This window comes from Sapajus apella, unplaced genomic scaffold, assembly GCF_009761245.1.
Source record: "Sapajus apella isolate SASKATOON/1434 unplaced genomic scaffold, GSC_monkey_1.0 scaffold138, whole genome shotgun sequence".
In the NCBI taxonomy this organism is placed as follows: domain Eukaryota; kingdom Metazoa; phylum Chordata; class Mammalia; order Primates; family Cebidae; genus Sapajus; species Sapajus apella.
In genome coordinates, this window is record NW_022437078.1 from 3,303,827 (window position 1) to 3,328,771 (window position 24,945).

At 46.9% G+C, this 24,945-nt stretch overlaps 1 protein-coding gene across 2 annotated transcripts in view; it reads right to left on the reverse strand.

Moving 5' to 3' along the window:
• Positions 1-205: 205 nt before the first annotated feature.
• The window catches only part of CHST12 (carbohydrate sulfotransferase 12), a 28,428-nt gene continuing 3,688 nt past the window's right edge, over positions 206-24,945 (reverse strand). Inside the window, exons 1-2 of one of the 2 annotated variants that reach the window (XM_032263805.1) lie at positions 16,996-17,533; positions 206-1,748 (exon numbers count right to left, since the gene is read on the reverse strand). In XM_032263805.1, coding sequence (XP_032119696.1) covers positions 427-1,671 — 1,245 coding nt within the window. In that variant the 5' untranslated portion in view covers positions 1,672-1,748; positions 16,996-17,533 and the 3' untranslated portion in view covers positions 206-426. Of the gene's footprint in view, positions 1,749-16,995; positions 17,534-24,945 lie in introns of those variants that run through there. The other variant, XM_032263804.1, reaches the window with a different exon arrangement.

The following is a 24,945-nucleotide window of genomic DNA, read 5'->3' on the forward strand; positions in this document are numbered from 1 at the left end:
ATTGACCTTTTCAAGTACAACACTTAAAGAACTTTCCCTCTTGAAGGATTTGTCGGCTAGCCATTTAAAAATATCCAGGTGCGGCCTGACTTCAAGTGCAGGCCCTGCCCTCCACCTGTTAGCGCTGGAGCCCTGGAGGCAGCTCCATCAGCCTCAGCATCCCCTCCAGGGGCCGCTGCGCCCAGCCAGAGAAACCACAGGAGCGGGCGGGCAGAGGGGAGATTTTACTCCAGCATTCCCTTCCACGTTTCGTATTAAATATCTGAAATATATTAATCTTAAAAAACAATATGGACACAGTACTCAATGGATAGAGGCAGTGGAGTAAACAAGAAGCCCAGATTGTAAAATCGTAGGTCATAAAAAAACTGGAGTGCACGTGCGGCAGGTTCTGGGCACAAGCGGAAGGACCTGCCGCGGAAGCTTTCAGTCTCGGAGGAGGTTTTCGGGCTTGGGGTAGCCGAAGAGAACAAAGTCGGCCTCATAGAGTTTGTATAGCTGCTGCCTCCAGGCCAGGGGGATCTTGGCGAACCAGTCCTCCTCCCAGCTGCTGGCGGTCCTGTTCCGGTAGCTCGGGGGGAAGCGGAGGCGCTGGTCCACCTGGAGCAGCTGCAGCAGCTGCGCGGCGTCCTCGTCCAGAGTCTCCAGCTTCCCCACGAAGTCGTAGTCGATCTGGCATGGGTGGCAGAGGCGGTACACCTGCCGCCAGTGCTCGTTGAAGGGCGCCAGCTTCTCGGTGTGCGGGTCCAGCAGGTACTGGATGAAGTTGGCGAAGGACACCTTGAGGCCGGCGCGGAAGGCCTCCCGCGCTGAGGCGGGCAGGCTGGTGTGGTTGGCGTACAGCCGCAGCATGGGCACAGCGAACTTGCGGTAGAACTCCTCGTTCTCCAGCTCAAACTTGCTGCGGAAAGCGGAGATGAGGCGCACAAAGGGGTCACGCACGAAGAGGAACTTGGTGTACTTCTTAAGTTTGACCTTCATGAGGTGGCGGGAGAGCTTCCCATAGCGGCGCCAGAACTTGTTGAAGGTCAGGTGCGCGCTGGCATTGTGCACGTGCTCGCGTGGGATGCGCAGGGGGTCGTGGTAGGGCGCGCCGCGGTGCAGCAGGCTCCCGCTCAGCACGATCATCACGCGCTTCCAGTTGGTGCAGGCCACCTTGGGCACATAGCAGTAGATGGCGCCGTGCCGGTCGTCCACGATCAGATGGCTCAGCTCCGAGTTGGGGATGTCGTCAAATGCGCGCTCCTTGGTGGGGAAGGCCAGACTGGAGTTAGCGCAGAAGCCCCGCAGCACGCTCCGCCGCTCCGCCTGCTGCCGGCCCTGGTCGGGGCTGCGCCGGGCGTCCCGCGGGGACCAGTCGTAACCTCTCACGCTCTCCTCCATGCTCCCCGGGGCGGGCGGCTGCTCCGTCTCCTTTCTGGGAAGGTCGCTCTGCTTCACACTGGCACTGAGAAACTTGTCCAGAAACTCGTCGACATCGGAGTCGGCCGTGAGCTCCCTGTCTCTGTCCGGCCCAGGGGTGGGCAGCGGCGGCCCCGCGTGCGGCCTGGAGAAGGATGTGTGCAGGTAGAAGTGAGCGGCGCCCGCGCTGTCCCAGTACACGATGATCAGCAGGATCATGAACGCCGACCCCAGCACCAGCCACAGCCGGAACAGCCGGGCCTTGGTCATCCTGCCCCCGGCGGGCTGGGCCCTCTCCGGGCCTCTCACTTCAGCTTCCTGCAGAGCCGGGGCATCGTGCTGAGAACCTGCAGAGGCAATGACACACTAGTTAATGACTGAGGTTCACTGGGGCTCTGACTCCTGCCTTTTGATCAGTGGGAGACTGGGCCTGGAGGAGCAGGAGTGCTGGGCCACATGATAACAAGCTTGTCCTTCAGAGGGGCTGGAGGCTGAGATCAGCCATGCAGGGAGTCTAAGCCTACACATCCATGTAGCTGAGCATCAGTAAAGACCCTGGATGCCAAAGCTCGGGTGTGGCTGGCAGTACTCCACACGTGCTGACACTCACCACCCCGTGGGGGAAAGTAATGCTGCCAAGAACTCCCCAGAAGAGGACACATGCCAGGGAGTGGAGACCAGCTCCAGGCATGAGCCCTCCTGGACTCCGCCCTCTGCAACTCTTCCCAAGGCTGATTATAATTTTTGAATCTATCTCCTTTCCCTATAATAAACCATAACCACGAGAATAACTGCAGTCAGTGAGCTCTGTAATCCTAGCAAATCATCAAACCCGACAGGGGACTCAGGGATGCCTGCATTTGCTCTTGGTGTCATAAGAGGGGTCTTGGGAACCATTCCTTAACTTCACAGTGACACAACTAAAGAAAAATTGTTTTGGCAACACCCACTTTACTTAAGTCGAACACCAGTGGAAGAACTGCACCTTACAACTTCATCAGGGCCACCCTGGGAGCAGACCTTCCACACCACCCCGGCTTCCCAAAAGTAGGTGACACATTCCTGTTCCCCTGCCAGGCACCAGGGGGTATTGGTGGGGCTGAGCAAAGAGCTGATCCCCCTTCCTCTGTCCATGGAAGTAAAGGTGCTTCCTCTGTCTGTCCCATCAGCATACTGTCTGTCTGTCCCACCAGGGCACTGTCAGTGTGGTCCAGCAAGAACAGTCTAAGCCTCGACCCCACCTGGCATCCACAAGGCAGAAGGAGATGGTATGAGGCAAAGGAGTCCACACTCTGACTCCTCTCCCCTGGCCACATGAGGGCCCAGTGGGAGCTGAACTCCAACTTATCTCCACCCCTATTTGGAACCCCTGACATGGCGTGAGGTGGTTAGAGGTGGGGCTAGTTGGCCCTCTACTTTCTGGCCTCCTTTTTCCTGGGAATGGAAAACATTAATCATGCAAACATTAATCAAAAGAAAGCAGGAGTGGCTATATTAATATCAGATGAAGCAAACTTCAGAAGGAAGAAAACTACTAGAGACAAAGGGACATTACATACTGAGAAAAAGTTCAATCCCCAGGAAGACATAATAATCCTAAATGTGAATGCACCAAACCACAGAGCCTGAAAATACAAAAAGCAAAAATGGATAGACCTAAGGGATAAATAGACACATCCGCAATTATGGCTGGAGACTTCAACACTTCACTCTTGGTAACAGAGAAAAGCAGAAAACCAGCAAGGATACGGAGTAACTCAACACAGCAGCCAACAGGACCCAACCAGCCTACGCAGAATACTCACCTAACAAGAGAACACAGTTTCTTCTAAGTGTCCAACGTTCACATGGTAGACCAAACTTCAACTAACTTAAAATAATTGAAATCTTGACCAGGCACGGTGGCTCGGCCGAGGCAAGTAGATCACTTGAGGTCAGGAGTTCGACACCAGCCTGGCCAACATAGTGAAACCCCGATTCTACTAAAAATACAAAACTCAGGCTGGGCACAGTGGTTCACACCAGTAATCCCAGCACTTTGGGAGGCCGAGGCAGGTGGATCACCTGAGGTCAGGAGTTCAAGACCAGCCTGGCCAACATGGTAAAACCCTGTCTCTACTAAAAAAAAAAAAAAAATAATACAAAAATTAGCTCGGCATGGTGGTGGCCTATAATCCCAGCTACTTGGGAGGCTGAGGCAGGAGAATCACTTGAACCCAGGAGGTGGAGGTTGCAGTGAGCTGAAATTGCACCATTGCTCTCCAGCCTTCGTGACAAGAGCAAGACTCTGTCTTAAAAAAAAAAAAAATTAGCTGGGCATGGTAGGGTGTACCTGTAATCCTAGCTACTCAGGAGGCTGAGGCAGGAGAATCATTTGAACCCAGGAAGCAGAGGATGCAGTGAGCCAAGATTCCGCCACTGCACTCCAACCTGGGTGACAGAGTGAGACTCCATCTCAAAAAATAAAAAAATAAAAATGAATGAATAAATAAATATAAAAGAATTGAAATATTTTAAGAGTTTTCTAGCTATAAAGGAATAAAACTAGAAATTATAACAAAAGACAACAAAAATTTACAAACACAAATTACTGGAAAATAAATGATACACTTTTAAATAATAGCAAAAGAAAAATTTAAAGTACATAGAGGAGAGTGAGAATAAAAACACAACATATGTTGCAGCCACTGTGGTGCCAAAAGCATTAGAAAGCAGAAGGGGCCAGGCATGGCGGCTCACGCCTGAAATCCTAACACTTCGGGAGGCCGAGGTGAGATGATTCCATGGGCCCAAGAGTCCAAGACCAGCCTAGGCAATATAGCAAAACCCCATCTCTATAAAACATATAAAAATGTGCATGGTGGCATGCACCTGTAGTCCCAGCTACTCAGGAGGCTGAGGTAGGAGGATTGCTTGAGCCCAGGGGGTTGAGGCTGTAGTGAGCTGAGATCATGCCACTGCCCTCCAGCCTGGGTGACAAAGTAAGACCCTGTCTCAAAAAAAAAAAAAAAAAAAATAGGAGAGATTGCAAATCAATAAACTAAGCTCCTGTTTCAAGAAACTAGAAAGAGAAGCAAGAGAAACCAAAAGCAAACAGAAGGAAGAAAATTATTATAAAAAGCAGAAATCAGTGAAATTGAAAATAGGTAAGCAACAGAGAAAACCAATGAAACAAAAAGCAAATTATCTGAGGAAAATCAATAAAATTGATATTCCTCTAGTAAGACTGACAAAAAGAGAGAAAGCCAACATGGTAACTCACATGTGTAATCCCAGCACTTTGGGAAGCCAAGGCCAGAGGATCCCTTGAGCCCAGGAGTCCAAGGCCAGCCTGGGCAACATGGCAAAACTCCGTCTCTATAAAAAATACAAAAATCTGCCATGCATGGTGGTGTGCACCTGTAGTCCTAGCTACTCTGGAGTCTGAGGCAGGATGATCGCTTGAGCCCAGGAGGTCGAGGCTGTAGTGAGCCAAGATCATGCCACTGCCCTCCAGCGTGGGCAACAGAGCAAGAACAAGACTCTGTCTCAAAAAAAAAAAAAAAAAGACACAAATTATCTTTATCAGGAATAAGGTGGGATGAAATTATAGATTCGGCAGCCATTGAAATTTAAGGAACTACTACAAACAATTTTACTCCCACAAATTTTGCAACTTAGATGAAACAGACCAATTCCTTGACAACCACAAACTACCAAAATAAATAATCCTATACTAAGTAAAGAAACTAAATTTGTAATGTGAAAGTTCCCGAAAAAGAAATCTCTAGGCCCAGATGGTTTCACTGAAGAATTCGATCAAACATTCAAAGAATAACGACATCAGTGTTACACAATCACTTACAGAAAGGAGAGAGAGGACACGTCCAACTCATCATCTTGATACCCAAACTAGCAAAACCCAATACAAAAAAGAGCAAACTACAGGCAAAACTACAGGCAAAAATGCTCAAAATATTAATAAACCAAATCCAGCAGTGGATAAAAAGAATCATCGCATGACCAAGTGGGGTAGGCAAGAACAGCTCAACATTCAAAAATCAACCATGTAATCTATCCTATTAACAAGCTAAAAAATCAGCTCCCACAGGAAGCAGCAACAAAACCCGTATCCATTCATTATAAACACTCTCAACAAACTTAGAGAAGAAGATATCCTCAACTCGATAGAGCATCTACAAAAACCCTACAGCTTTACCCTTTTTCCACCATTTCTGTGGTCGGGGCGAGGGGGCAAGGGGGAATGGGAGGCGCCAATTTCAGTTGCAGGAGGCCCAAATCGTGTTAAACTTTTCATCTTCAAATAAATGTGCAAATTAACTATTTTCTTTCAAGACAGAGCCTTGCTGGAGTGCAGTGGCATGATCATAGCTCACTACAGCCTTGACCTCCTGGGCTCAAGTGATCCTCTTGTCTCAGCCTTCCAAGTAGCTGGGACTACAGATACACACCACTGGGCCAGGCTAATTTTTTTTTAAATTCTTTATAGAGCTGTGGTCTCACCACGGTGCGCTGGCTGGTCTTGAACTTCTGGGCTCAAGCAAGCTGGCTACCTCAGCCTCGCAAAATGCCAGGACTTTCTTAAACTGAGTCTTTTTTCATTTGTATGTCTCTGTTTTTTTTTTTTTTTTCTTTCATTTGTATGTGTCTTTTTTTTTTTTCTTTTATGAGACAGGGTCTCGCTCTGTCACCCAGGCTGGAGTACAGTGGCATGATCTCGGCTCACTGCAACCTCCGCCTCCCTGGTTCAAGGGATTCTCATGCCTCAGTCTCCTGAGCAGCTGGGATTACAGGTGCCCACCCTAACACCCGGCTGATTTTTGTATTTTTAGTAGAGACGGGGCTTCACGTTGGCCAAGCTGGTCTCAAATTCCTGACCTCAAGTGATCCACCCACATCAGCCTCCCAAAGTGCTGGGATTACAGGCGTGAGCCACCACCGTACCGGGCTTGCATGTCTCTCTTGATTGTATTCTTGTATGTTACATTTTTAAATATAATATTAGCAATGATCTGAGTGGTTTAAAAAAAAAAAAAACCCTACAGCTAACCTTATAATGGAGGGTGCAAAAGGGAGTACTTTACCACTAAGATCAGGAAAAAGGCAAGGATGTCTAACCACCTGCCTCTGCCCTGTCATCAGTAGACACCTACTCATCCCCAGCTCAGTGAAGCCTTTCTCAACTGGGACAAGTTCCAGACCATGCACTCTTCATTTATCCCACCCTGTGTACTTATTTGGGGTATGTGTATCTTGAACTACTCCCACTCTCGCTCACACAGCCAGGAGGGTGGGCTCCATCTGATTGTGCTTACCACGTGCAGATACACAGTAGGGTGCAGTCAATACCGGGTGAATGTCAGGCTCAGGGGCCCACATCCCATCAGCCTTGCTGTGAAGCCCCTTGTGACCAAGACCCTCAGGTTCCATGCCAGGTCCTCTCCTGGGGCATCCCTGGGCCACCTTCCTGCCTTGGCTTCTTGCTAAGGACATTGGTTCCTTTACAGGAATGAGTCCCAGCCCCTCAATATTCATCCTCACAGCCAGCTGCCCTCTTCTCACTGCCAGTCCCTCTATATGATACTCATCTACCTCCTCCCACCCTGGAGTACACAGGTCCTCCGACAGTCCCCTGCTGATCTAGCCAGCCCCGTGGTCCCCAACTGGTCTCTCCCTCCAGCCTACTGCCTTCTGCCAGGCCCTTCCCCCAGAGGGTTTGACCCCTGACGCCTGGCACCTCTGCCCACCACCACCAGAGTGCAGGCTTCCCCAGAATCTGCATTCAGAAAGATGACAGCCTGGAAAGACGAAAAATAAAGCTGAAAATAAATAAGAGATGGAACTGTATACTGAGATAAGCAGTAAGTTCTCTGCCTAAAAAAATAAAGATCAAATAGACAGGATGGGAGAAGACTTGCAAGTTGGATACAAGAGAAAAAGAAACAAGCTTGACAAAAAAAAAAAAAAAAAAGCAAATGCAGTGCTATTTTGCATTTTAACACACACACACACACACACACACACACCCTGCAGGGGTGGGCCCCCTGCACTGCCCCATGTGTGGGCCTTACAGGTGACTCACCACCACCTGTGCTCACAACAGTCCTGTGTCCTCAGTCACATCCGGAAACAATGGCGGCCACAGGGCATGGATTCCCAGAGGCACGCATCTCTAGAGGTCAGATTCCATTTCTTTCCTAGATGTTTGAGCAGGGCCATCTCATAGCCCCATTCAGGGGTGGAGGGTAAAAGGGAAATGAATGCATCCATATTCAGTGGCTGTGACCTGGTCGTCTGGGGTTTCTGAAAGAGCCCGACAGTCTGGACCCCTCTCTCCTGGCACTCACCCTTGTCTGCAATGTGGTTGTGTGCACACCTGTCTTGACTCACATGCTGAGCAAGCGCGGTCCTTACTGGGGCGGCTTTTTTTTTTTTTAGACAGAGTCTCGCTCTGTCACCAGGCCGAGGTGTGGTGGCATGATCTCGGCTCATTGCAACCTCCGCCTCCCAGGTTCAAGAGATCCTCTTGCCTCAGCCTCCCTAGTAGCTGGGACTACAGGCATGTGCCACCACACCAAGGCTAATTTTTATATTTTTAGTAGAGATTGGGTTTCACTATGTTGGCCAGGCTGGCCTTGAAATCCTGACCTCAAGTGATCCACCCACCTCAGCTTCCCAAAGTGCTGGGATTACAGGCATGAGCCACCCCGCCTGGCCTGGGGTAGGATGTTGCCTTCTCCTCCAGCTCCTTCACAGGGCATGCTGATTACAACAGGCTCCAGCCGGCTCTCAGTGTCTCTTGCCCACACAGCACCTTGTGGAAAGGGAGCGCTGTGCGAGCTGGGGCTGTTCAGGAGGAGGAGGAATTCTGTTGGTGCCTCAAACCCCTGAAGGCCTGTCACAGAGGAGGGAGAGCAGGCTTGTCCTCTGCAGCTTCAGAAGACAACACTCAGACACCAGGGTCAGTCAGTGAACGAACAGGTAAGCTAATGAGTTAAGTGGCCAAAGCCTGCAGTGAGATCTCTGTTCCTGAGGGCATCCAAGCATAGAGAGGTGGATCATCCCTGGGGGTCCTCTGGGGGAGTCTCGCATTGGGGGACCCTCTTGGACTGCTCCTGGCTTAAGTGTCTCAGAGTCTATCTGCCTCACACACATTGGACTATACTCTAAAAGCCACTGTGCCTGGCCCTGAAAAGATTCTCATGAAATGAACCTCAAAGTTCATGAGGCTGAAATGTGGCTGTACTCTCCATCCACCTCTGCACTTCTGTGGACTCTTAATTCATGTTCTTTCTTTATATTCTTTAGAGTCAGGGTCTCACCCTTTCCCCCAGACTAGAGTGCAGTGGCGTGATCATGGCTGACTGCAGCCTCAACTTCCTGGGTTCAAATGGTCGTCCCAAGAAGCTAGGGCCATAAGCACACAACACCACACCTGGCTAATTCTTTTTTATTCTTTCGTAGAGACAGGATCTCCATATGTTGCCCAGGCTGCTCTTGAACTCCTGGGCTCAGGAGCTCCTCCCACCGCGGCCTTCCAAAGTGTTGGGATTACAGGTGTGAGCCATTGTGCCCAGCCTCAATTAATTAATTAATTTTGAAATACAGTCTTGCTCTGTTGCCCAGGTTGAAGAGAAGTGCTGCAATCTAGGCTCATTGCAGCCTAGACTTCCCAGGCACCTCAGTTTCCCAAGTAGCTGGGACCACAGGCGTTTGCCACCATACTCAGCTAATTTTTGTATTTTTGGTAGAGAAAGGGTCTTGCCATGTTGCTCAGGCTGGTCCCGAACTCCTGAGCTTAAGTGATTTACCCACCTCTGCTTCTGGCATGAGCCACTGTGCCCAGCCTCTTAATTCATTTTTTCAATGGCAAGCGTAATAACCTACTCATAGTAAAAAGGTCGGTGTACAGAGGGTGGCGGGCTTCCACATGAAAGAAGATGGGATGATTCTCAGACAGAGAAAAGGATGCCCTCTGCCTGTCGCCACCTTCACTTAGTGCTTCCTGGGCCCCCAGAGTTCAGCAGGCCCGATGGAGGCAGAGAAGCCCAGCACCCAGCAGACTCTAACCTGGAGAGAGATGGCACCTCCTTTCGCCCTGCGCCCTGCCTGTAGTCCACCAGCATCACACACAGCTAATCCCTGTTTCAAACCTGAGAAAAGCAATGACCCTGCTACAGAAATCACGAAAACATGAGGATCAGAGGGCCTGCTGCTGTCTCTCCACAGCCCCGCCGCATTCCCCACCTGCCCTCCTAGTGTGTTCGCGGGTGTGAGTGGGATGAGAACAAGCAGTCCTGTACCAGCTTTCAATACCCTCTGAACAGTTATAACCACATGATTTTACAGCCTAGTTTTTTTTACATTCATTCATTCATTCGCTCATTCATTTATTTGAGACAGTGCCTTGCTCTGTTGCCCAGGCTGGAGTGCAGTAGTGTGACCTCAGTTCACTGCAGCCTCTGCCTCCCCAGGTTCAAGCGATTCTCGTGCCTCAGCTGCCTAAGTAGCTAAAACTACAGGCACGCATCATGCCTGGCTAATTTTTGTATTTTTAATAGAGACGGGGTTTCTCCATGTTGGCCAGGCTGGTCTCGAACTCCTGGACTCATGTGATCCACATGCCTCGGCCTCCCAAAGTGCTGGAATTACAGGTGTGAGCTACTACAGCCTATTTTTAAAACTACATCCTAAGTATCTGTGCTGTTCAAGTGTTCAAGGCCACCCCTCTCGAGGATGTGTAACAATGAACAGTTTCTTGAGATGACAGTAAAAGAAACCACATGAAAAAAAAAGTTTTCTGAAGGCTAAGTAGTGAAGGGGAAGAGTAACATGTCAAAAAACTTGAGAGGGAAGTTGCCAATTAAGATGAAGACTAACAAGAAGAGTGAAGCTTCAGTGGAGTCAGTCACATTGCAGACACAGGCAGATGCCAGAGGCAGGGATGCTGCCACCCTCCACGCATTCTGTGCATAAGAACCAGATAAGGGCATTACTAAGCCAACGTAAGCACTTCTGCTTATTTTTCAGCCAAGAAGCATTACATACACACAACCAACGCCAGTGACTATATCATTTTATAAAACCTATGACTTTTCTTTGATAATAAAAATTAATAAGACTTCACTTTGGGAGGCTGAGGGGGGAGAACTGCCTGAGCCTAGAAGTTTAACACCAGCCTGGGCAACACAGCAAGATCCTATCTCTATAAAAAAATGTTTAAAAAGGATTGGCATGGTGGCTCATGCCTATAATTCCAGCACTTTGGGAGGCTGAGGCAGACAGATCACCTGAGGTCAGGAGTTTGAGACCAGCCTGGCCAAGATGGCAAAACCTCACCTCTACTAAAAATAAAAAAATTAGCTGGGCATGGTGGTGCTGGCTTATAATCCCAGCTTCTTGAGAGGCTGAGGTGAAAGGATCATTTGAACCCGGCGGGTGGAGGTTACAGTGAGCCAAGATCATGCCACTGAACTATAGCCTGGGCAACAGAGCAAGACTCCATCTCAAGGAAAAGAAAAAGTAGAAAAGTAAAAGAAAAATTAGCCAGGCATGGTGGTATGTGCCTATAGTCTCAGCTACTTTGGAAGCTGAGTTGAGAGGATTGCTTGGGCCCGAGTTCCAGGCTGCAATGAGCTATGATGTTGCCACTGCATTCCAGCCTGGGTAACATACCAAGACCCTTCTCTACAAAAAAATGTAACAACAACGAAAAAATTAGCAGGATGTTGTGGTGTACATTTACAGTCCTAGCTACTCAAGAGACTGAGGCAGAAGGATGGCTTGAGCCCAGGAGGCGGAGGTTGCAGTAAACTGTGATGGGGCCACTGCACTCCAGCCTGGGCAACAGAGTGAGACCCTGTCTCAAAAAAATAAGTAAACACAAAATTATCACATAAAATTACCATATGAGGGGCTGGGTGCAGTGACTTATGCCTGTAATCCCAGCTGCTCTGGAGGCTGAGGCAGAATCGCTTGAACCCAGGAGGTGAAGGTTGCAGTGAGCTGAGATTGCACCACTGCACTCCAGCCTTGGTGACACAGTGAGACTCTGTCTTAAAAAATAATATAATAAAATAAAGTTACCATATGATACAGCAATTCCACTTCTACGTATATACCCGAAAGAACTGAAAGCAGGATTGTTTTTTTCCTGAGACAGCGTCTCACTGCGTTGCCCAGGCTGGAATGCAGTGATGCCATCAAACCTCACTACAGCCTTGAACTCCTGGGCTCAGGTGATCCTCCTATCTCAGCCTCCTGAGTAGCTGAGACTACAGATGATTGCCACCAGGCCCAGATGCTTTTTTTGTAGAGATGGCATCTTGCTATGTTGCCCAGGCTGCTCTTGAGCTCCTGGCCTCAAGCAATCCTCCCACCTTGGTCCCTCAGAGTGCTAGGATGACAGGCATGAGCCACTGCACCAAACTTAAAGCAGGGTCTTGAAGAGATGCTTGCACACCCATGTCCACAACAGCATGATTCACAGTAGCCAAAAGGTGGAAGGTACCTGTGTTCATGAACAGATGAGCAGATAAGCAAACTGCAGTCAATACATGTAGAATATTACTCAGCCTTAAAAAGGAAATTCTGACACATGCTACAACATGGATAAACACTGAAGACACTATGCTCAGTGAAATCAGCCAGAAACAAAAGGACAAATACTTCAAGATTCCACTTCTTGAGGTTCCCAGAGCAGTTACATTCATAGAGACAAAGTAGAATGGTGGTTGTCAGGGGCTGGAGAAAGGGAATGGGGAGTTTGGGTTCAGTGGGGACACAGCTTTAGTTCTGCAAGGTGAAAGAGTTCTGGAGATGGATGGTGGTGGTTGCTGCAGAACAATGTGAATGTGCTTAACACCACTAAACTGCAGGCTTAAAAATGACTACAATGGTAATTTTTTTTTTTTTTTAAGAAGGAGTTTCACTCGTTGCCTGGGCTAGAGTGCAATAGCACCATCTTGGCTCACCACAACCTCTGCCTCCGGGGTTCAAGCAATTCTCCTGCCTCAGCCTCCCGAGTAGCTGGGACTACAGGTGCGTGCCACCATGCCTGGCTAATTTTTGTATTTTTAGTAGAGACAGGATTTCACCATGTTGGCCAGGCTGGTCTCAAACTCCTGACCTCAGGTGATCCGCTCAACTTAGCTTCCCAAAGTGCTGGGATTACAGGCGTGAGCCACTGCACCTGGCCATTTTTTTTTTTTTTTTGGAGACAAGGTTTTACTCTGTCACTCAGGCTGGAGTGCAGTGGTGTGATCTTGGCTCACTGCCACCTCCTCGCCCAAGTGAGCTTCCCACAGCAGCCTCCTGAGTAGCTGGGGTTACAGGTGTGCGCCACCATGCCTGGCTAATTTTTATATAGATGGGTTTCACCATGTTGACCAGGCTAGTCTTGAACTCATGGGCTCAAGTGATCCACCTGCCTTGGCCTCCCAAAGTGCTGGGATTACAGGCATGAGCCAACACGTCCGGCCAAGTTTTCATTTTAAAAGGCAGTTTGGACAGCCAGACATGGTTGTTCATGCCTATAATCCCAGCACTTTGGGAAGCCAAGGCAGGCAGACTGCTTGAGCCAATAGGGTTCAAGACCAGCCTGGTCAACACAGTGAGACCTCATCTCTTCAAATAATTTTAAAAATTAGCTGGGCATGATGGCACACACCTGTGGTCCAGTTACTCTGAGGCTGAGGTGGGGGAATGGTTTGAGCCCAGGAGGTCAAGGCTGTAGTACGCTGTGATCGTGCCACTGCACTCCAGCTTGGGTGACAGGGTGAGACTACATCTCAAAAAACAAAACAAAACAACAATAACAACAATGACAGCTTGGACATACAGGAATGTCTGGCCCAGTGACTAAGGTGCCTCCAGCCTGAAGCCTGTGTGACTTCCGCTGCCTTCTGGGCACGAGAGGAGCATTCAGGGAAGAGTCTGATAGAAAGAACAGCTGGGCTGAGAACTGCAGTCATGATCTCACCTGCTTCCAAAACACATCATGGGCAACACTGACCCCAAAAAGTAATTTTTCCTTAAAAAAAAAAAAAAAAAAAAAAGGACGTGATTTCCAAATGTAACTCACTATTTCGACAAAAAGCAGAGCATGCAGAGGCGTATCAGATGAACAGACATGTAACCTGTGCTGCCTCAACCACGGGCTCCTGCCTCCAGCAAGGGAACCCACAGAGCAAAGTTTCACCGAGAAGCATCATCTGCCAGGAAACTTTAGGGGTGGGGGTGCTTTTCCACAAGGGCTGTGTCAGATGCCCTCATAAATGGCACTGAAAATTATTGGGTTAGTTTTAAATGCAACACTGTGGTTAGGCTGACAGTTTTGTCTTAGCTCCGGGTGGGGTTGTTAAATATTTCTTTGCTCACACACAACATGCAGGGCATGAAGCCAGGGGCAGACTCTGTGGCCCCAGGGAGCAAGCCCATGCTGGCTGCCCACGCAAGGCCACTGGTCCAGATACCCCCTTTTGCTAACTGCGGGCAAAACTGGCGAAAGAAAAGGCAGCTGGCAGTGGTCAGCTGTGGCCTTAGCTCACTCATGTTCAGCTAGTGTGTCACCCTGACATCACCACAGTCATCCTGCTCTGGAAGACACTGCCACGTGGCCAGATCTACATTAAGCTCCAAAGAAGGGCATTTTTCACATTTTTACAGCAGAACTGGCATCTATCATACAAAAGATCATGTAATACATGGTTAATTTTATGTGTCAACTGGACTGGGCCATGGGGTACCCATATATTTGGTTAAGCATATATTGAGTGTGTCTATAAGCATGTTTCTGAAGGACAATAACATCCAAATGGGTGAAGTGAGATACCAGATGCCCTCCCAGTATGAGTGGGCCTCAACAAGTCCATTAAGGCCATGTACAATAAAAAGGTGGAGTAAGGCCAGGCACAGTGGCTCATGCCTGTAATCCCAACACTTTGGGATGTCAGGAGCTTAAGACCAGCCTGGCCAACATGGTGAAACCCTGCCTCTACTAAAAATACAAAAATTAGCGGTTGTGGTGGCACACACCTGTAATCCCAGCTACACAGGAGGCTGAGGAAAGAGAATAGCTTGAACCTAGAAGGCAGAGGTTGCAGTGAGCTGAGACGGCACCACTGTACTACAGCCTAGGCAACATTGTGAGACTCCCACACACACACACACACTAGCCAGACATGGTGGTGCATGCCTATAATCTTAGCTACTCAGGAGGATGAGGCAGGAGAATCACTTGAACCCAGGAAGCAGAGGTTGCAGTGAGCTAAGATTGCGCCACTGCACTCCAGCCTGGCTGACAGAGCAAGACTCTGCCTCAAAAAAAAAAAAAAAAAAAAAAAGTTGGGCCAGGCGCAGTGGCTCACGCCTGTAATCCCAGCACTTTGGGAGGCCGAGGCAGGTGGATCATGAGGTCAAGAGATCGAGACCATCCTGGCCAACACAGTAAAACACAATCTCTACTAAAATGCAAAAATTAGCTGGGCGTGGTGGTGCATGCCTGTAGTCCCAGCTACTCAGGAGGCTGAGGCAGGAGAAGTGCTTGAACGTGAGAGGCAGAGGTTACAGTGAGCGGAGACTGCGCCACTGCACTCCAGCCTGGAGCTTGAAGACAGAGCAAGACTCTGTCTCAAAAGAAAAAAAGGTAGAGTAAGAGAATCAACTCTTCCTGCCTGCCTGTCTTTGAGCTGGAACATTGATCTTCTGCCTTTGGACTCCATCTCAGACTGGAGCTATACCATCGGCTCTCCAGGGTCTGAATTTCTCAGCCTCCATAATCGTGTGATCCAATTCCTTATCACCAGTCTATCTCTCTGTTTATACATTGTGAAAGAAAAATAAAATCTCGAGACTCCAAACTCAACATGCTAATGGGAGAGTTAATCTTAGTAACCAAGTCACACACACACACAAAAATCTATCTTCTTTTCTTTCCTAGATAAAGTAATTTACACGCTTACTTCATCTCATGTAAAATGTAGATTTACTGTGCAGAGAAGGTGTATGTGACTCTGCCCCACTCCCTTCTGTTTACGTGTAAAATGTAGATTCACTGAATGGTACTCAAAGCCTCACGAAAATGTGACCACTGACCTCATTGCCTACTTCCCCTCATCTTCCCCTCTTCCCCTCCTGCTTTTTTCCCCTTTAAATACCGAAGTTTCCAAAACCCTCTTTGGAAAAAGCACAGGCCACAGATCCTATGGTGACTTGTGTTTCTTTCTCAACTTTGGCAAAATATACCTCTAAATCGACTAAGATCCATTTCTGTTTTCATGCCTGCTAACACAACCATTCTGCAGCCCATGGATCACGGAGTAATTCTGACTTTTAGGTCTTATTACTAAAGAGATACATTTTGTAAGGCTAAAGCCTTCCAAAGTGATTTGTAAGGCTAGTGATTCCTCTTAGGATCTGGGCAAACTAAATGAAAACCTGGAAAGGATTCACCATTCTAATGGTCATGAAGAACATTCGGGATTCACGGGGGTGGGGGGAGATCAAAATAGCAACATTAATAGAAGTTTGAAGAAGTTGATTCCAACCCTCATGGATGACTCTTGAGGGGTTCGAGACCCCAGTGGAGGAAGTAACAGCAGATGCAGTGGAAACAGCAAAAGAAGTAAAATTAGAAGGGGGGCCTGAAGACATGGCAGAATCGCTGCAATCTCATGATCAAGGCTTTACAGACGAAGAGTCGCTTCTTATGGAGGAGCAGAAAAAGCAGTTTCTTGAGAAGGAATGTACTCTGAGTAAAGATGCTGTGAACTCTGCTGAAATGACTATAAAAGATTTAGAGTATTCCACAGACTTAGTTGATAATGCAGTAGCAGGGTTTAAGAGATTGGCTCGTTTTAGAAGATGATCTACTATGGGGAAAAGGTTATCAAACAGCATCACGTGCTACAGAAAAACGTTTTGCAAAAGAGTCAATAAATGCGTCAAACTTCACTGCTGTCTTCAGAAATTGCCACAGTCACTGCAGCCTTCAGCAACCAGCACCCTGATCAGTCAGCAGCCATCTACATCAAGACAAGACCCTCCACCAGCAAAAAGATTGCCATTCGCTGAAGGCTCAGATAATTGTTAGCATTTTCTTTTAGCAATAAAGATTTTTTTATTTTTTGGTCACTTCACAATTCTTTTATGACTGACAAGCAATAAAGTATTTTTAAATTAAGGTATGTACATTGTTTCTTAGACATAAGGTTATTGCACACTTAATAGACTACAGTATAGTGTAAACATAATTTTTTTTTTTTCAGATGGAGTTTCACTCTTGTTGCCTAGGCTGAAGTACAGTGGCACGATCTCAGCTCACTGCAACCTCCACTTCCCGGGTTCAAGCGATTTTCCTGCCTCAGCCTCCTGAGTAGCTGAGATTACAGGTGCCTGCCACCATGCCTAGCTGATTTTTTGTATTTTTAGTAGAGACGGGGTTTCATCATGTTCGCCAGGCTGGTCTCGAACTCCTGACCTCAGGTGATCTACCTGCTTTAGCCTCCCAAAGTACAGGGGTTACAGGTGTGAGCCGCTATGCCCAGCCAAACATAACTTTTATATGCACTGGGAAATGAAAAAACTTTGGCTCACTTTATTACGATATTCACTTGATTATGGTGGTCCGGATTCAAACCTGCAACATCTCTGAAGTATGCCCGTAGAGATAAACGAAACAGAAAGTCCAGAAAAGGATCCACATGTATGTGGCTAATCTATTTTCAAAAGATGGCAAAGTAATTCAATAAGAAATGAACAATCTTTTCAACAAATGGTGCTGAAGCAACTGGTTATCTGTATGGAAAAGAATGAACCTCAACCCTATGCCTCACATAAAAATTAATTCACAATGAATCACTACCCTACACATCAACACTAAAACTAAAACTTTCAGAGGAAAACAGGAAAAAATCCCCATGACTTTGGAGAAGGCAAAGATTTGTTGGGATATCAAAAGCAAGAACCATGAGGGGAAAATGTGGTAAATTGGACTTTATCAAAAATTTAAAACTTAGGATTTTCAAATTTTACCATTAAAGAAAGTAAAAGACAGACTGGGCGAAAACATTCTCAGTATGTATATCTAACAAAGTACCTATATCCAGAATACATAAAGAGCTCTTACAACTGAAAAGAAGAAAATAAACCTGACTAAAAAATGAGCAAAAAATTTGAACAGACATTTCACAAAAGAAAAGGTACAAATAGAAAGCACACAGCAAAGTGCTCATCATCATTGGTCATCAAAGAAATGCAAATTAAAATGAGACACCTGACCAGGCATGGTAGCTCATGCATGTAATCCCAGCACTTCGGGAGGCCAAGGTGGGCGGATCACCTGAGGTCAGGAGTTTGACACCAGCCTGGCCCACATGGTGAAACCCCATCTTTAGTAAAAATACAAAAATTAGCCAGGTGTGATGGTGGGCACCTGTAATCACAGCTACTCAGGAGGCTGAGACAAGAGAATCACTTGAACCCAGGAGGCAGAGGTTGCAGTGAGCCAAGATGGTGCCACTGCACTCCAGCCTAGGTGACAGAGTGAGACTGTCTCAAAAATAAATAAATAAATACAAATAAATGAAATAAAATGAGATACCCACCTCATACTACTAGAATGGTTAAGATGAAAAAGACTGATAACAGTAAGTGGTGGTGAGGTTGTGGCTTGAGCCAAAGAAAGCATAAAATGGCATCACCACTGAAAAACGGGCTGGCAGTTTCTAAAAAAATCAAACATATTTACATTATTCCCTGCAATTCTACTTCTAAGTAACTATCCGAGGGAAATGAAACCATGTCCATGCAAAGATCTGCATAAGAATGTTCACTGGAGCTTTATTTAAAATAGCAAAAAACTGGCCAGGCACAGTGGCTCACACTTGTAATCCTAACACTCTGGGAGACTGAAATAGGTGGATCACCTGAGGTCAGGAGTTTGAAACCAGCCTTGCCAACATGGTAAAACCCTGTCTCTACTAAAAATACTTATTAAATTAGCTGGGCATGCTTGTGGGCACCTGTAATCCCAGCTACGCGGGAGGCTGAAGCAGGAGAATCACTTGAACCCAGGAGCTGGAGGTTGCAGTGAGCTGAGATGGCATCACTGTAGTCCAGCCTGAATGACAACAGAGTGAGACTCCTTGCCAAAAAAATAAAAAAGAAAAAGAAACTTAAAACAACCCCAATGTCCATCACCAAGTGAGTGTAAAAAGGGTAAAATGCTGATTCGTGGGTGAATGTCACAGGTCGAATGCTAAAGAAGGAGCCAGACGTAAAAGACTGCATACTCAGTGGTTCCATTTATATGATGTTTAAAAGAGGCAGAAATCGTGGCAGAAATCATAGACTGTGCTCACGAGTGCGAGGAAACTCGGGTGATAGAAATGAAATGCACTGCTGTTTGACTGCAGAGGCAGTTACAAGGTGAATATGTTTGACCACATTCGTCAAACTGCAGGCTTAAAATGGGTACATTTTATTGCATGTAAATTATACCTCAATACATTTGATTTAAAGTTAAAATGTGTGTAGTTTTATGAAGCTGATCTCCAGAGGCCAAAACTTCTCCAACATGAATGCAACGGCCTGGCTCTCACCGATGTCCACGATACAGAAGAAAAACACCAGGGCAGAGTTCCATACAGACACAGAGGGACTGGGAGGAAGAGGGAAGGGATAGTGAGAGCAAGTCTGGCCTCTGCTAAGTGGGCCATTTTGTAGATGTCTGAGTTTCAGTCCATCTGCAAAAGAACAAACCAGGCCTTTCTGCTAACCAGAGCTACCAAGTATAAAAACGAGAAAATACCAGCTAAGTGTTTCATAAAATAGCAAAGCACTTTCTTTAAACTCCACCCCAGCCTTACTTATCTGTTTTCATCAGGCCCTCAAATATTTGTTACATAAATGTGTTATTTTTATTATTATTCATGCTTTCTAACAAGAGCCAGTTATCAATAGTCAAAAGTCAAAAAAGACTGTCCATTTGCAATTGTTTTTAAAATAACAATAACAATAGCTAACGTGTTTTTAAAAGTAAGGTTCTAAGGGGTTTGCACACATTGTTTAATCCTCACACAAACTGGGATGAAACCGGGGCAAAGTAGCTACACACTTGCAAGAGTCTACAGAGCTTGCAATGTTTAGAGTTGGCATCAGAATCAGGCTGCTATTGACGGAAAGCCCCCCCTTCCTTGCCACTCTGCTCACTGGCCTCTACAGTATATGTTTATGCAGAATTGGTAGGTTTCACTAGACAGTCAGATTTCTATTTCCTTTATTTCTGGGGAAGTAGCTTCTTTGTGTCCAAATAACCAAGCTCTTGAGCACTAAATCAAGCGGCATAACCTTAAGATGTCCAAGAATGCTTCAAGTGTATTTATTTAAGCTACTGGCATATACACCAGAAACTATCTACTTATTTTCCAGCTCTACAGATACTATATAAGGCAATAATTCACTGCAGTTTCCCATCGCTGTAGTCAACAAAAATTTGGAAAGTTCCTGTTACTGGTGTCAACATTCGCTTTCTGCACATCCTGGACTACCTGCAATTTACACACGGTGGTGCTGCATTAAAACCCCCAGTGTAAGACACATATGTACTCAGTACTTCCAGGACTATAATTTATTTGCTTATAAAATTACTTCGTGTTGTTAACTACATCTGACAGTACATCCAAATAAAAATATGTAATAAACAGTCACATTGATGAGAATGGAATGTTGATTTATATCCCAGGAGACCTGAATGAAAGCTGAACCCCAAGTTAGCCCTCGAAGTAAAGTAACTTCCCCACAGAGCTGGTCCTAGAGCACAGAGGCTATCAGCTCACACTGTTCTCTTCCTTCCTGTCTCTAAGCCCTCAGTGGGCACTTGCCAAGTAGACAGGAAATCAGCACATGTACACCAGTCCAATATTCCCAAACTGGGTTTCAAGTTCTTAGAAGATAAGGCTCCTATCTCATGTATCTTCTGTATTCCTCATAAGGCTCAAATATTTCTTGCATGATATTTGACTCTAGAATCCAAACGATAACTCATTTGAGTCAACTGACTTAAGAATTAAGTCAATTCTTGGCTGGTCACGGTGGCTCATGCCTGTAATCCCAGCACTTTGGGAAGCCGAGGTGGGTGGATCACCTGAGGTCAGGAGACCAGCCTGGCCAACATGGCAAAACCCCATCTCTACTAAATACAAAAACTAGCTGGGCATGGTGGCAGGCAGCTATCATCCCAGCTACTTGGGAGGCTGAGTCACAGAGAACTGCTTGAACCCGGGAGGTGGAGGTTGCAGTGAGCCAAGATTGCCTGGGCAACAGAGTGAGACTCTGTCTCAAAAAAAAAAAAAAAAAAAGTGTTAAGTCATTCAAAGAAACTATTCCAGAAGAAAATGATAATAAACTTCACCATGATCAGTTTAAGAACCTGCTTGGGGCTTTACATGCAAAATATATCCAGGCTCAGGCCAGGTGCAGTGGCTCATGCCTGTAATCCCAACGCTTTAGATGGCCAAGGCAGGATAACTGTTTGAGACCAGGAGTTCAAGATCAGCTTGCACAATGTAGCAAGAAGCCATCTGTACAAAAACTTAAAAATTAGCCGGGCATGGTAGCGTATACCTGTAGTCCCAGCTACTCAGGAGGCTGAGGTGGGAAAAGCTCTTGAGCCCAGGAGGTTGAGGCTGCAGTGAACTGTGATCACACCACTGCACTCCACCCTGGGAGAGAGATCTTGTCTCAAACTTTAAAAATAAATAAATAATTAAAAAAAAATAAATAGGTATCCAGGCTCTAATTTGTCTCATCCTCTCTGTCCCACCTACACCCCACCCTGCCCCAATCACCATAAGCTTTCACCTGAGTTATTGCAACAGTCTCCAAACTGGTCTCCCTGCTTCTGCTCTCAGGCCCATACAATCCAATCTCCACCCCAAAGCCATGGTTATTCTGTTAAAAGTCAGATCATGTCATCTCTGATCGCTAGAGTCCAGTGGCTTCCTATCTCAAGTCCTTCCAATGGCCCATGACTAGGACTCCACCGGCCTCATCTCCTACCACAGTCCCCCTCGGCGACCCTCTCCAGCCTCAACAGTCTCCTTGCCATTCACCCACCGCACCCAGCAGGCTTCCAATGCTGGGCCTCTGCACTGCCGTCCCTCAGCTGGGGAATCCCAGGGCAGTCCCACAGTCCTTCGGATCTCTGCTCAGTGCTCACCTCCTCCGCAAGGCCTTCCCTGACCACCCCGAGAGAGTAGGTCCTGGCCTGTACCCTGCACTCCCTGCCCCCATACCCTGGTTTTCTCCATAGCAGACCCCATCCCTACCTCAAATGTTTTATTTATTTATTATTTTTAGAGTAGGGTCTCACTGTGTCACTCAGGCTGGAGTGCAGTGGTGCAACTGCAGAATCCCTGAATCCTGGGCTCAAACGATCCTCCTGCCTCAGCCTCCCAAAGTGTCAGGATTACAGGCATGAGCCACCGTGCCCAGCCTCAAATAATTCATATTCACTGGTTAATCCACTCATTGCCTGTTTCCTGCACTGAAACCTTAAAAGGAAGGTCCTCATCCTGTCTCACAGCTGCATCTGCCATTCAGTCGTTGCTCAGGAAAGAGGTGTCATTTTAACAAAAAAACAGACAAACATGACAGACTGATTGCCTAATTTCTGAAACTCGGGGACAGGTGAAGAATGACCTATAATGTTATTCTCTCTACTGGTAGGTATGTTTTAAAACCACCTTACAAAAAGTCTAAAGAAAAGGAATGATGAAAGCGCTCGGCCGGGAATGGCAGCTCACACCTATAATCACAATTGCTTGAACCCAGGGAGCAGAGACTGCAAGAGATCATATCACTGCACTCCAGCCCTGGTGACAGAGCAAGACTCTGTCTCAAAAAAAAAAAAAAGAAAAGAAAAGAAAGCACTCAGAACCTCTGATAAATGACCACAGTGAGGAGACAGGATACAGCAAACAATGACATAACCAAGAGGAAATCAGAGCAAGGAAACCCTCCCTGCTAATAGGCTTGTGCATAGAGGCAGGCGAGCGCCTCCACTCCGTCAGAGCAGAAAGCCGATCTGAGACTGTTCCCATTTGTGTCAATTCAGTGCTACACATACATATCCATAAAGAGTGAAATCATTCTGTGAGGTGACGTTTATTAGGAAACCCAGCAGTCCCTGTCCCTCTTTCCCTTTCTCACTTCTGCCCTTCTCCATGATTTTTTTTTTTTTTTTTTTTTTTTTTTTTGAGACAGAGTCTTGCTCTGTTGCCCAGGCTACAGTAGAGTACAATGGCTCACTCTTGGCTCACTGCAATCTCTGCCTCTCGGGCTCAAGCAAAGTGATCCTTCCACCTCAGTCTCTCAAGGAGCTGAGACTACAGACACATGCCACCATGTCTGCCTAATTTTTGTATTTTCAGTAGAGACAGGGTTTCGCCATGTTGCCCAGGCTGGTCTTAAACTCCTGGACTCAAGCTATCCTCCTGCCTCGGCCTCCGGAAGTGCTGGGATTACAGGTGTGAACCACCTCGCCCTGCCCTCTCCATAATTCTTTTAACGTCTGCCTTCAGAGTGAGCCTTTGGTTGTTCAGCTTGGGGGCATTAGTGACTGATTTCCCATGGCAACAGGTGAAAATGTAGCCCTGTCCTCTCCAACCTTTCCACTTCATCTCCTCCCCACACCTTCTCCACCCAGGAGCATCATAATTTCAATGAGAGCAGCAGTCAGTGTTTACATAAATTATTATCATTGTGGAGAGGCTATCCACAGCTGCGCCTTGTGTATACCATAATTATTTTTCTTTTCCCGCACGACGGTTTATTTTCTCTGGAACTAATAAGAGTCTTGTGTTTTCATTTGCTTTGTTTAATACTTATCACTAATCCCGCCCCAACTCTGCCAACTGTCTCTACTCCTCTCCAGATGTTCCAGCACGTCAGGTGTCCTGCTAATTTCACCTTCTCCTCAAGAATCTCTTCAAGGAGGCTCTGACTAGCTGGGGTCAGAACATGTCTGCTCTCCACGCCAGCAGCTGGCTGGCATCTCCCTCCGGCAGTTTCTGCCCACCTCTCACCTGGGGGAAATCCTTTTCCCACCAGCCTGTCTCTGTCTAGACTTACTACCTCATCTGGGGAGCCCACATCTGCCAATCGCCTCCTTAAAGCACAGGAGCAAATTTAGGAGCATGTCTGAAGATGTCTTTACCCTACCTCCCTTGCCTGAGCGTACACTTCCAGGCTGGAACGCCTTCGCTCAGAATTTTGAAAGCAAGGCCCTCCCGTCTCCTGCCATCCAGTGCTGCTTTGAAAAAGTCCAAGCCCTTCTGCTTCTTTTCATTGTATTTGGAGTTAGTTCTTTCTTTTGCCGTTTTCCACCTGTTTTAATCTTCTGTCTCTTGACCTGTGATGACCTATTTGTGATTCGTTTTTACTTTTTCCTCCTGATTTCACAACAGTACGTCCTGGAGTGGGTATGCAAGCATCTCTTTCCTTTTTTTTTTTTTTTTTTTTTTTTTTGTTCTTTGAGATATAGTCTCACTCTGTTGCACAGGCTGTAATGCAGCGGTGCGATCTCAACTCACTGCAACCTCTGCCTCCCAGGTTCAAGCAATTCCTCTATCTCAGCCTCCCCAGTAGCTATATTTACAGGCTTGTGCCACCACACCCAGCCAATTTTTTTATTTATAGTAGAGATGGGATTTCACTATGTTGGCCAGGCTGGTCTCAAACTCCTGGCCTCAAGTGATCTGTCCACCTTGGCCACCCAAAGGGCTGGAATTTCAGGCGTGAGCCACAGTGCCCAGCCTCTGAACTCTTATTATCCAAATTCTGGGGTCAACAGCTGCAGACATGCTATCAAATAAATCCTTCCCCTCCCAAGCTCTCACTAGTCTCTATCTGAAATTCAGCCTCACTATCCAGGCATTTAGTTATTTATTTATATTATTTATTTTGAGACGGAGTCTTGCTCTGTCACCCAGGCTGGAGTACAGTGGCACGATCTTGGCTCACTGCAACCTCCGCCTCCTTAGTTCAAGTGATTTTCCTGCCTCAGCCTCCCAAGTAGCTGGGATTACAGGTGCTTACCACCACGCCCAAACAATTTTTTTGTTTTGTTTTATTTTAGTAGAGACGGGACTTTACCATGTCGACCAGGCTAGTCTCAATGGAACTCCTGACCTCAGTGATCCACCTGCCTCCCAAGTTGCTGGAATTATAGGCATGAGCCACCACAGCTAGCCTTCCCAGGCCTTTAATATCGGAGTTGGGAAGTGAAGAGGCTAGGAGAGTGAAGGATACCTGCATTTTCACCCATGGTGTTAGCCACTGGGTAGGCCTCTTTAACCCAGAAAGTTTGGGTTCTAGGAAATTATTTTGTGAATTTCATCCTGTTTTCCCTATTCTTTCTTGCTGAAACTTTTTAAAAAGTATTTTATTTTATTTTTTTAGAGATGGGGTCTTGCTCTGTCACTCAGGGTGGATTGCAGTGGCATGATCATAGCTCACTGCAGCCTCGAACTCCCAGGCTCAAGT